This window comes from Pantherophis guttatus, chromosome 16, assembly GCF_059756535.1.
Source record: "Pantherophis guttatus breed Tessera chromosome 16, ASM5975653v1, whole genome shotgun sequence".
NCBI lineage: Eukaryota > Metazoa > Chordata > Lepidosauria > Squamata > Colubridae > Pantherophis > Pantherophis guttatus.
The window spans coordinates 10,915,093-10,928,174 of record NC_142078.1 but is presented as its reverse complement, the minus strand read 5'-3'; the positions used below and the strand labels follow the sequence as shown (position 1 = coordinate 10,928,174).

General features: G+C 45.6%; 1 protein-coding gene across 5 annotated transcripts in view; it reads left to right on the top strand.

Moving 5' to 3' along the window:
- Positions 1–560: 560 nt before the first annotated feature.
- The window catches only part of CACNA1B (calcium voltage-gated channel subunit alpha1 B), a 194,213-nt gene continuing 181,691 nt past the window's right edge, over positions 561–13,082 (top strand). For 4 of the 5 annotated variants that reach the window (XM_087879713.1, XM_087879717.1, XM_087879714.1 and 1 more), the window contains exons 1-3: positions 708–1,078; positions 9,098–9,203; positions 10,089–10,228. In XM_087879713.1, coding sequence (XP_087735839.1) covers positions 792–1,078; positions 9,098–9,203; positions 10,089–10,228 — 533 coding nt within the window. In that variant the 5' untranslated portion in view covers positions 708–791. Of the gene's footprint in view, positions 1,079–9,097; positions 9,204–10,088; positions 10,229–13,082 lie in introns of all 5 variants that reach the window. The other variant, XM_087879715.1, reaches the window with a different exon arrangement.

Here is a 13,082-nt window from a genome sequence, read left to right as displayed (position 1 = left end):
GCGGAGTCGGGTGGAGCTGGCATCGCTGATTGGCTTCCCGATCGTCAGCTGGCTCTGTGCATTTTTTATTTTTTTTTTGCATATTTTTTTTTTTTTTTGGAAGGGGCGAGGTTCACTAACCGGTTGCTTTTGACGTTTGCATTTCGCTTTCTCCAAGGCTGTCGGCGACGACCCCACTCTCCCTACCCAGCCAGCCAGCCGGCCGCCCCCGTCCCCGGCCAGGAGAAAAGCCTTGGGAACCCGGAGCAGAAGAGCATCTCTCGTAACCTCAGGAAACAGGAGGAAGAGGAGAAGAAGGAGAAGAGAGAGGCCCACGCAAGCTAAGTAGCTTCCCAACCCCTTCTGGATCTCCCTTCGCCAGTCTCTGCGGCTCGCCCCCCAGCTCCGGCGGGGGGAGCCCGGCTGCCTTCTTGGCGTGCCGCGCCATGCTGGGGTGGAGGAAAAGAGGCTCCCGGGTGGGAAGTTGATGCGGCTCGGCTCGGCTTCCAGCCGGAGCTGGGAGACCCCAGCCTCGCCTCCGCCTTGGGCGCTTGGCGGCCTCGCCGAGCCTCGCCCCTGAGCGGCGGCGGCGGCGGCGCCTTGAATCCTCCCCGCCGCCGCTTCCAGAGCCGAGCCGCAGCCCGCCCGCCCTCCTTCGCCACCACCAGCCAGAGGAGCAGCAACAGCAACAGCAGAGCCCCGCCGCCAGCGCTACCACCAGAAGCCCAGGCTTCCTCCCTCCCTCCTGGCGCTGGGATGCGTCTTTGCAGCTCGGAGGGCCAGCACCGCGCGCTTGGAGAAGGGGCACCAGCATGGCTCGCTTCGGAGAGGACCTGCCCAGCCGCTATGGAGGTGGCGGCGCGGGGGCTCCCCCGGGGCCCGGCGGGGCCCGCGGCAGCAGCCGCCAGGGGCCCCCGGGACAACCGGGACCTCCGCGGCCCCAGATGTACAAGCAGACCAAGGCCCAGAGGGCCCGGACAATGGCTCTTTACAACCCCATTCCGGTCAAACAGAATTGTTTCACAGTCAACCGTTCCCTCTTCATCTTCAGCGAGGACAACGTGATCCGCAAATACGCCAAGCGCATCACGGAGTGGCCATATCCTTGCCGGAGCTGGGATCGTGGGGGTGGGGATGGGTGGGGAGGGGGAGCTCGGGGTTCTACACACACACACACACACACACACTCACACACACACACACAATCACACACTCACACACACACGCATGCACGCCCCTTCTCTGCATCCCAGGGACCATCCCTCCTTCCTCCCTCCCACCCACCCCCCATGGGACGCGCGTGGATGTGGGAAAGGAGGGCCACTGTCTCTTTCCTGGGTGTGGGCAGGAGGGCTCCAGCTTTGGGGATGGGCGTGTCGGCATGCTGGCCCCGAGGGGACCCTTCTAATCCGTGGCAGGCAGCTGAGAGAGTGGGGGGGGTGGGTTTCTCCCAAACTTTTTGGGGAAGGGGAGCAGTAGAGATTTCGAGGGGTTTCTGGGAAAAGGGAGGCGGTTTGGGGGGGGAGGTCTCTCCGTCCCTTCTCCAGCCCCTGAGCTGCTTCTGAGTCCCTCTTAGACTAGAAAAAATCTCCTTTGCTACCTCTTTCTGCTTTGTTTCCTTTGCAAGGAAAGGAGGTGTTTTTTGGGGGGTTGGGGAGAATGCATGGGTGAGTTTCCCCCCCCCTCCCATAGCAGGGTGAGAGGTCTCCACCCCCATTGACCAGAAGTCCACTTTTGATTGTGAGAATTGTTCTCCTAGAGATGCATCTGTTACATGTGGGCTGGGTGTGTTTATGGATGCTCCTGAGAGCTCAGACTTTTAAGAGGTTGCCCAAATGCCTATAGAGTTTCCCTTTTTCCATTCCCACTTGCTGCATTTTTGTTCATCCATTTGTTACCCCTAGTCTAGGGCGGTTCTGGTTTAGATGTACTCTGTCTGGTTTCCTTCCCCCTTCCCCCCCCCAGCCTTTTCAGAGTATTATTGGATTCCCATTCAACGCCCTGCTGAGGTTTGTTCCTTAGCTCTTCCTAGCATGCTAGATCAAGATGATCCAGACAGCTGTCTGATATTCGGAACAGAACAAGAATAAGAGAGTTGGAAGGAAACCTTAGAGGCCTTCGAGTCCAACCCCAATACCATTTCAGACAAGCTCAAGCAGGAAACCCGATAACATTTCAGACAAAAATGGTTCTCTAATCTCTTCTTGGAAACTTCCATTGACAGAGCATTCACAACTTCCGGAGGCAACTTCCATTCCACTGCTTTATTGTCCTCACTGTCAGGAAATTTCTCCTTAGTTCTAGGTTGCTTCTCTCCTTGGTTAGTTTCCATCCGTCGCTTCTTGTCTTGCCCTTCTGGTGTTTCGGAAAATAGATTTTTTTCCCTCCTCTTTCTCCCTTGAAATGAAGGAAGAAGCTGTTTTTTAATTTCTCCCTCCTCTGGTGTCAGTTCGACTTTCCCCCGTTTGTTTAGAAAGAGAGGGAAGGGGGGATCTTCCCATTTTTCCCCACTGCTGGCTTACCACCGACAAAAATCCTAAACATTTTTGTTGTTGTTGTTGTTGTTGCAAAAAATCAATATGCTGCAATCTTACATTTGCCCCTGGTGAGCTACAAGGCGATTTGGGATCTGCTGCTATTGCTAATTGTTTGCAACCTGAGCTTTGTAGCTTCCTAAACCTGGATTTGTGGCTTAATGCAAGGTGGGAACGCAACCAACTAGCCGCCTCAGCCGAAGAAACCTATGCGCAAACAAGCCACTTTGTTACGGGAGGCCATCGATTAGGGTTTTGTAAGCCGTGGTTTGTGTCTTGGTAGGATTTGCACTTTCTGTCCATGGTGGCTTAATCAACAGTCCGAACAGATCACAATTTTGGCCTGTTGGTTAAATTCAGACTTTGTGAGGGGGGGGGAGAAGAAATAGAGAGAGGGTGGAGAAAGATGATCTCCTTAAATTGGCCGCATCCTAACCATAAAACATATGCCCGTTTGAAATTGGATGCATGGGAATATCTCATTTAATAGCTAATTCAGAGACTGGCTGGTATTTTTGACCTGTGAGGATTATTATCCTTGGCAAATCTGTATTACTCAAACCAGAGTAATGTTAAATATCTCAGAAGTATTTCCCCTTAAAAAAAAAAAAGACTCTTTTTTTCCTACCTCCTACTCAGCAGGCTTGAGAATTTCTGCCCAATTTCTCTGGCTGGCATTTTTTTAAAAAAAATTTATTTTAGTACCATTTTGATCGGATCTTATTGCTTGTGGATGGTGGCATTGTCGGTTGTGGTTTTCATCCATTGCAGCCTCCCTGGCTCCACCCTTCCACCCGATCTAAACACAGGCCATCCTTGTCTTACAACCACCACGGAGAACAACCTTTCCGTCGTTAAGCGAGATGGTTGCGAAGCGAGCTTTGCCCTGTTTTACGATCTTTCTTGCTCCGGCGGTGAAAGGAAGCGCTGCCATTGTTAAGTGAGGAACCAGGTTGTGAAGTGAATCTGGCTTCCCCCCCGTGGGCTTGGCTTGCCGGACGGTCGCAAAAGGGGAAATCATGTGACTTCCTGGATGCAGCGACGGTCATAAACACAAACTAGTTGCCAAGCATCCGAAGGTTGGCCGTGGGGGATGCTGCAATGGTTTGAAATGTGAAAAAATGGCGATGAGTCGCTTTCTTTTCATGGCCGCTGTCCCTTTGAGCAGTCAGTAAATGAACGGTTGTTAAGTCAAGGACTACTTGTGACTATGAGCCTGACTAGGTGGCTCAGTGACTAAGACGCTGAGCTTGTCAATCAAAAAAGGTCAGCGGTTTGGCGGTTCGAATCCTTAGTACAGGGCTCCTGCGTGAGCAGGAGGCTGGACTAGATGACTTCCAAGATCCCTTCCAACTCTGTTACTGTTAAATTGTACAGCTTTAAGACCGACTTTTCTTTTTTTTCTTAAGCCTTGGGGGTTGAATGGAAAAACCAGGGACTCTCCAGATAGCCCAAAAAGGGGTTTGTTTGTCCCCAATCTTTTGATCTTGCCTGCTTTTCCTATTCTGAGGAATCTCCCTTCTTCAAATCTTTAAATCTAAAGCAGGAGTCAGCAACCTGTGGCTCTGGAGCCGCATGTGGCTCTGGAGCCGCATGTGGCTCTGGAGCCGCATGTGGCTCTTTCACCCCTCTGCTGCGGCTCCCTGTCACTCTAAATATGCGTCACAACTGCCAATGTGCGACACCCGCCGGTACGCAATTTATTGAGCTTTTCAACCCCCGGTAGGCCAACCATGGATAAATCCAAGAAAAGAAAAGTTTCAGAAGAAAACAGAACATTGAATTCAACTACATATGCTAGTTTTGTGGCCGCTCAAGAAATAGTCAGGCACGGGAAGGGTTTTGTGGCTCCCGGTGTTTTCTTTTCTGTGGGAAACGGCTCCAAATGGCTCTTTTGAGTGTTTAAGGTTGCAGGCCCCTGATCTAAAGGAAGGACGCGCAGCCAGAGAAACTGCAGAATTTCTCAATGAAAGGCAGAGCGACCTACCGTACTTAATTCTTGTCTGCCCCCTCACTAGATAAACGCAAAGCTTTTCTCACGTTCCCCTTAAGCCTTTCACAGAGATTCATCCCTCCTTTTGACACCCATTTTCAATCCAGACGCTCCTTCGTTGGGCGCCAAGAGAAAAATGCCTGCATTTATCTTTCTGCCCGGCTGGATTTTGGACAGAAGAAGGAGCTGAAATGGTCAAACCCCCCCCCCATTTCTCTTAGCTAGCCAGTTTTGGAGCCTGCCCACTCCTTTACGAAGGAGGGCAGAGTTGGTCTTATTGAAGTCAAAGTTTTGGTCACCGTACTACAAAAAAAAAAAGATGTTGAGACTTTGGAAAAAGTGCAGAGAAGAGCAACCGAGTTGATCAAAGGCCTGGAGACTAAAACAATATGAAGAAGGGCTGCAGGACTTGGGTTGGGCTAGCTAGTCTAAAGAAAAGAAGAATTAGGAGCGACATGATAGGAATCTTCCAGTATTTGAGGGGCTGCCACAAAGAAGAAGGGGTCAAATTATTCTCCAAAGCATCTGAAGGCAGGACAAGACATCCAACAATGGATGGAAACCAGTTTTCCTAACGGCGAAAACAGTAAAGCAGTGGAACAGTTTGCTTCCAGAAGTTGTGGGCGCTTCATCACTGGAGGTTTTCAAGAAGAGACAAGACAGTCATTTATCCCAAATGATATAGGTTCTCCTCCTTGAGCAGGGGGCTGGACTAGAAGACCTCCAAGGTCCCTTCCAGCTTATTCTGTTCTGTTCTATTCTATTCTATTCTATTCTATTCTGTTCTGTTCTGTTCTGTTCTGTTCTTATTGCTTCTTCTATTCTATTCTATTCTATTCTTATTGCTTGTTCTATTCTATTCTATTCTATTCTATTCTATTCTATTCTAATTGCTTGTTCTATTCCATTCTTATTTCTTGTTCTGTTCTGTTCTGTTCTGTTCTGTTCTATTCTATTCTTATTGCTTGTTCTATTCTATTCTATTCTATTCTATTCTATTCTATTCTATTCTATTCTATTCTTATTGCTTGTTCTATTCTATTCTATTCTATTCTTATTGCATGTTCTATTCTATTCTATTCTATTCTATTCTGTTCTGTTCTGTTCTGTTCTGTTCTTATTGCTTCTTCTATTCTATTCTATTCTATTCTTATTGCTTGTTCTATTCTATTCTATTCTTTTCTATTCTAATTGCTTGTTCTATTCCATTCTTATTTCTTGTTCTGTTCTGTTCTGTTCTGTTCTGTTCTATTCTATTCTTATTGCTTGTTCTATTCTATTCTATTCTATTCTATTCTATTCTATTCTATTCTATTCTATTCTTATTGCTTGTTCTATTCTATTCTATTCTATTCTTATTGCATGTTCTATTCTATTCTATTCTATTCTTATTGCTTGTTCTATTCTATTCTATTCCTATTCCTATTCCTATTCCTAATCCTATTTCTATTATTTATAATTCTATTCTATTCTATTCTATTCTATTCTATTCTATTCTATTCTATTCTATTCTATTCTATTCTGAACTTCCAACTCGGGATTGGGGTTAGGTTGCTAAGGAGAGTCTTTTCTCTCTGTGCGTCGCTTGATCTGTACGTGTAGCACGAAGCAATTCCCCAGGAGGGGCCTGTTGTTTTTCCTTTGATCTGAAATCACCGAGATAATAATTCTCTCGCCCAACGAGCAACAGGCTTTCCTCTTAACAACCTAGTGCGGTTGCAGGTTGCGTTGTCCTTTCTTACCCAGCTGAAACACTGGGGATATAAGTGAGCTCGAGAAAGCAGAGCTGAGCCAGCTAGAATTCACAACAGCTAAAAGGATGGTCGAAGGAAAAAAAAAAAAAAACCAGTAGAAACATATCTATGGAGATTCTCAGTCATCCAAGTCAGGATTGTCCCCGAAGTGCTTTTTCAAAGAGGCAACTGGACTTGCTTGGTTTTTCTTTGAAGTCGTTTCGCTTCTCATCCAAGAAGCTTCTTCAGCTCTGACTTCGTTGGCGTGGAATTTTTATTCCTTGCGGACAGCTGGTTACTTGCATTCTTTTAGAGCAGTGGTTCTCAACCTTCCTAATGCCGCGACCCTTTAATACAGTTCCTCATGTTGTGGTGACCCCCAACCATAAAATTATTCCTAAAACCATCGAAAATATGTCTTCCAATGGTCATAGGCGACCCCTGTGAAAGGGTCATTCGACCCCCAAAGGGGTCCCGACCCACAGGTTGAGAACCACTGTTTTAGAGGATACAGATAAACCTCCAAGTGGCCTCAAGGACTCTCTAAAAGGATGCAAATGACCAGCTGTCTGGAAGGAATATAAAATCCTTCCATTCCCCACCATCCGGTCAGAGCTGAAGAAGCTTCTTGGATGAGAAGCGAAACATCAAAGAGGAGGGGAAGATATCAGAGAACCGAAAAAGCTTCTTGGATGAGAAGCGAAAACGCCTTCAAAGAAAAACCAGTTTCTGGTCCAGTTGCCTCTTTGAAAAAGCGCTTCTGGGACAAGAGTAAGGATAGGTTCCAAAATGGCTTCAGCCGATTTTGAAGCAGGATGAAATTTAAGATCTCACAGCAACGAGAACAGTCCATGTTGCAAAATTGTCTGTGGGCCTCTTCTCTTTTTAGAGAGGGTGAATGGGGAAAGCACAAACTGGTTGGATAATCCGGACAATATCGAATCAATAGAGTAGAAGTTGGGGTTAGACAGAGAGCAAGGAGACATAGAATGGAATGGAATGGAATGGAATGGAATAGAATAGAATAGAATAGAATAGAATAGAATAGAATAGAATAGAATAGAATAGAATAGAATAGAACAAGCAATAAGAACAGAATAGAATAGAATAGAACAGAACAGAACAGAACAGAACAGAACAAGCAATAAGAATAGAATAGAATAGAATAGAATAGAATAGAACAAGCAATTAGAATAGAATAGAATAGAACAGAACAGAACAAGCAATAAGAATAGAATAGAACAAGCAATAAGAATAGAATAGAATAGAATAGAACAAGCAATTAGAATAGAATAGAATAGAATAGAATAGAATAGAATAGAATAGAATAGAATAACAGGGTTGGAAGGGACCTTGGAGGTCTTCTAGTCCAACCCCCTGCCCAGGCAGGAAACCCTAAGCCACTTCAGACAAATGGGTATCCAATCTCTTCTTAAAAATTTCCAGTTTTTAGAGCATTCACAACTTCTGGAGGGAAGTTGTTCCACTGGTTAATTGTTCTCACTGTCAGGAAATTTCTCCTTAGTTCTAGGTTGCTTCTCGCCTTGATGAGTTTCCACCCATCGCTTCTTGTCCTACCCTCAGGAACTTTGGAGAATAGCTTGACTCCCTCTTCTTTGTGGCAGCCCCTGAGATATCGGAAGACTGCTATCATGTCACCCCTGGTCCTTCTTTTCATTAAATGTTCTCCTTGGTTGTCTTCTGCTCTCTGCTCATCTGCTTGAAGTCCCATGGGGTTCCATGTTGGAATGTTCTACCTGGACAAGAAGGTCCATTGGAAAAACCATTGCTTTCCCCTCTTATGAAATTGATCTTCTCTCCAAGTTGGATCAGAAATGGAGGACTTTTTTCTCCAAGCTTCACGGGCTTAATTTTATGCTGTGTTTTTGACACGGAGGCCTTTGCGTAGTGAGTTCAGAATAGGAACTCAAAACGGTGGGAATTTCTTCTCAGAGCCCGTAGAACAAACTTAGGCCTGTGAGAAATGAACGTGGCGATTGTGGTTTGTAAGTCACGATCATTACTAGATGTTGTCCATGTGATCATATTTGTGTGTGTTGGGTGAATCCGGCCACTTCTGGCTCATTTCCAAAACCGAGGGGGGGAAAGATGTTAAATCAAGATTTAAAAGGAGCTCGAAGCTTAGTTAACTTGTTCTTGCGTTCCGCTGCTACCTAACTTTCATAAAGAATGTTGGACGGGTTGATGCCTTTCCACAGCTTGTAAACTTCGAAGAATTTGCTTTTAATTGCTCATATTATCCATCAGTTATCAGCTTGCGAAGATCATCTCTGAGAACAAACCTGGTGTGAATTTAGAGGTTTTAGAATTTTGGAGAGGGCAGACCACGTTAAGTAAAATCCCACCTTAATTTAATAATAACCTTGACGATCACTAAGTGTTGTATCTTTTTATTCTCGACGAATGTATTTTATTCTCCTTATGTACACTGAGAGCATATGCACCAAAGACAAATTCCCTGTGTGTCCAATCACACTTGGCCTATAAAGAATTCTATTCTATTCCATATAATATAATAGCTGCAGGAGAAACTTTTGATCACTCCTTTTATTGGCTTAATCAGCCAAGAGATCCTGAACAATCAAAAGAAGATTCTCTTCTTTTTTTCCCCTTCTTCTTCGCTCTTCTCCAAAGCAGAGAAAACCTCCTGCTTGATTAGACAAGATCTTTATTTGAAGTAATCAATCAGAAGCTAACAGTAAACTTTTATATGTACTTCGTCTTTAGAATGGATTTGAGAAAATCGGAATCATTGATCGAGATTCAGTATGGGAAAAATGAATGCTGCTAGTGCCGTTATTAACATTATGAGTTTTTTCCTTAACCGTTGCCTTCACTCCATTTGAATATATGATTCTGGCTACGATTATAGCCAATTGCATTGTTTTGGCTCTGGAGCAACATCTCCCTGATGGAGATAAGACACCTATGTCAGAGAGGCTGGTGAGTATCAACTGTTTTCCTTCCTTCCTTCCTTCCTTCCTTCCTTCCTTCCTTCCTTCCTTCCTTCCTTCCTTCCTTCCTTCCTTCCTTCTCCCTGCCTCCCTGCCTCCCCTTTTTTTCTTTCTTTCTTTCTTTCTTTCTTTCTTTCTTTCTTTCTTTCTTTCTTTCCTTCCTTCCTTCCTTCCTTCCTTCCTTCCTTCCTTCCTTCCTTCCTTCCTTCCTTCTCCCTGCCTCCCTGCCTCCCCTTTTTTTCTTTCTTTCTTTCTTTCTTTCTTTCTTTCTTTCTTTCTTTCTTTCTTTCTTTCTTTCTTTCCTTCCTTCCTTCCTTCCTTCCTTCCTTCCTTCCTTCCTTCCTTCCTTCCTTCCTGAATAAAAAGCAAACAGTGCAGGCACCCTTGGCCACTGTAGCAATTGACAAAGAACAAGATAATCTGAGAATGAAGTATTACACTGAGAACGTAGGCACTTCTATTCACTTCCATTCCATTCCATTCCATTCTGAGCTGTGGTGGCGCAGTGGTTAGAATGCAGCATTGCAGGCTAATTCTGCCGACTGCCAGGGGTTCGATCCTCACTGGCTCAAGCACTGTGAAGTGGTATACAAGTCTAATTGCTAATTCTTTTCTATTCCATTCCATTCCATTCCTTCTCTTGTTCTATTCTATTCTATTCTATTCTATTCTATTCTATTCTATTCTATTCTATTCTATTCTATTCTATTCTATTCTATTCTATTCTATTCCATTCCATTCCATTCCATTTCATTTCATTTCATTTCATTTCATTTCATTTCATTCCATTCCACCCCACCCCACCCCATTTTTATTTTTATTTTGCTAATCTATAAACTGGTAACATTGCTGTCCTTTTCTTCCTCCTTCCCAGGATGACACCGAACCGTATTTCATTGGAATATTCTGCTTCGAAGCGGGCATCAAGATTATTGCTCTGGGTTTTGTTTTTCACAAAGGATCTTATCTCCGCAACGGCTGGAACGTGATGGATTTTGTGGTTGTGCTTACGGGGTAAGTCACTTTTCTCTCTCTCTCTCTCCCTGCTCCTCCACCCCTCTCTCTTCGTTTCTCTCTCTCTCTCTCTCTCTCTCTCTCTCTCTCTCTCTCTCTCTCTCTCTCTCTCTCTCTTTCCTTAATGAAATTTGGTGATGGCGTTTATGTGCATCAAAGGAAGGACGGGAAGAGATTAGATGGTTGCAGTGAAGCTACAAGCTCCGTTTAGACAGCTTCGCTTTTGAAAAGAAGTGCGAATTGTCACCGAGAACGTCGAAGTACTTTGGTATCCGTTGACGGGGGCACTTAAGGCGAGCTGATGCCGCTCGCTCAAGAGAAAAAAAGGACGGTTATGATTATTATTTTTTGTAACACGCTCTCGATTGAATGCGACAGGACGGCTTGGTAATGAGGAAATCGTAATGAGGAGGGGGGGGGAACCCTGTCATTCCTTAAACCGAGCCCTTTCATTTTTCCCTGGCGAAAATGGACCTGGTGTTGGCAATGCTCTCGTGTCCAAACGAGCAGAGGCTCTGAAGGATAAGGAGAAAAACGGGGATGAGGTTGGTTATGGGAAACGCGGCCAACCCTCGACTTTACGACGGTTCATTGAGTGACCATTCAAAGGGTCTACAGCACCGGATAACGTGACTTATGACCAGTGATGGGATTCAATTAATTGAACAGCTGGTTCTCTGCCTTATGACCGGCTGGGTGGACGTGGCCAAGGTGGGCGTGGCCAGGGGTGTGTGACAGGCAGCACTTGGGCTCCTGCACCCGCCTTGAGAGTGAAAATGGGCCATGGGGGGGGTGCACCCCATTTTGGGCCTAGGAGGCCTCTCTGAAGCCCCCACGTGCCCCGTTTAGGGCCTAGGAGGCCTCCCTACCTCCTAGGTTGTATGTTATTATCTTATTTTACTGTGCCAAAAAGAGTTGCGAATTGAAGGTTTTTTTTTTCCTTCTTCTCCTCTCCTTTACCTTTTACTTCTTCCTCTTCCCCTTTTCCTCCCCTATTTTCCCCTCATTTTCCTGTTTTTTTTTCTTTGTATCTCTGTATTTGATCTTTCAATCAACTAATTAAAAAAAGATGTGTAAGAAGCAAAATGGATCCTTTACGCCCATAAATGTATTGGGGCAAAAAGAAAGGTTGCAAATTAACAGGGAAGCTCCAAAGCTTAACCTCCGTCAAATGGATAGACGAAATTGTGGGTATGACACCATCTTTTGAGGACCCAAATTGTTGGGGGCAAGAGGCTGATTCTGTAAACTGCTTAGAGAGGGCTGTAAAGGCCTGTGAAGCACTATATAAGTCTAAGGGCTTTTGCTATTGCTATATTCCTTTGTATGCTGTTTTCTCCGGTTTGGTGCCTTTGAATAACACTTGACTTTTGGTGAACAAGTATCCTTACGGTTTTCTTTGGAAAAAGATTTGGCTTGTCTTTTCCTTCTGATAAGGTGCAATTGGCCTCAAATCATCTGCCAGACGTGACATCCAAGGCGCAGAACTAGAATTCACAGTCTTTTAGTCTCTAGCCTGGTGATGTTGTGGCCTGTTGGCCACTGGCCCCCCCAAGCAGCTGAATCAGAGGAGTAGGAGTAGGCGTGGGAATCAGGGTCAGCATCAGGGCAACCTGGGAGCTCCGGGGGGGAAGAGAGAATGGAGTTGGCAGAGAGAGAGAGACAGAGGTGGAGCCTGGACTGTCCGTCAGTCCTCAGATGGAGAGTCAATAGCCCCCAGGTCTGGAGGTGGCTGATGATGAAGAGGAGGAACAGATGGGTCCAGTGCCTGATGCACAGATGCACAGAAGGCAAAGGAGAGGAGAGCAGTGGAAATCTATGGGCCGGTCCTTGGGACGGAAGAGCCACTGCTGCTAGCGAAGCCCCACCATAGCTCTGGGGATAAAAGGCAGGAGGCAGAGAGGAATAGCTATGGCAGACAATTATTCATCTCCTCCCGGACAGACTTGTTAGCCTGCTTTGAGAGAGAAACTTTTTGCCGGGGCTGCCGGCGCTCCTAATAAAGGAATCTTTGAGTTAACTTCAGAGGGTTTGTCGTGTTTGGGGAGCTGGGTCAGAACAGGGGCTTTGAACCTCTGTACCAATCTTTGGATTCCTACCCTTCAATCGAATAGATTTCTCAGGTGTGCTTGTGGTCACCAGGAACCAGGAAGTCTGCATTTTGGCCTGGTTCGGGTGAAGCCGCACCTTCATTGCATTCAAATGAAAAGCAGGTAACCCATCCGATAAAGGAATAAATGAAATCTATCCGGACGCCTGAAAACTCACTCATCCAACCAACCAGGTCAACGTTCCCCATGGAAAATGTACCTTCTTCTTCTGGTTTTCTTCCATAAATACAAAGTCAAAAGTTTACCCGCATTTGCAGAATCACGGACCAGGATGGGATGTTAATACTGTATTTCTCCGAAAATAAGACCCTGTCTTATGTTTTTTTTTTGAATCCCGAAATAAGCACTTGGCTTTATTTTCTGGAAGATCTTATTATTTTGGGGTGCGTGGAGCAAGATGGGCTCCTCTTGCCGTCTTACCTGATTTTCCAGTTCTGTCTCCCTAACCCTAACCAGAGGAAATGGTGGGTACCGGCTGCTCATGTGTTTAAATATTTTCAGAGAGGGCTTATTTTCAGGGGAGGTCTTATTTTCGGGGATGGGGCTTATTTTAGCGCATGCGATCAAAAGCCCAACTGGGTTTATTATCAGGGGAGGTCTTATTTTCGGGGAAACACGGTAATAGAAAGGTGTGTGATGTGGGCCATTCGGATGTTGTTTTTTCTACCCCTTGCCTGGGCAATCTTAAAAGTGTTTTTGATCAAAGGTAGAATTGCACCGAGCTTGATTAGGCGGCTGGCATA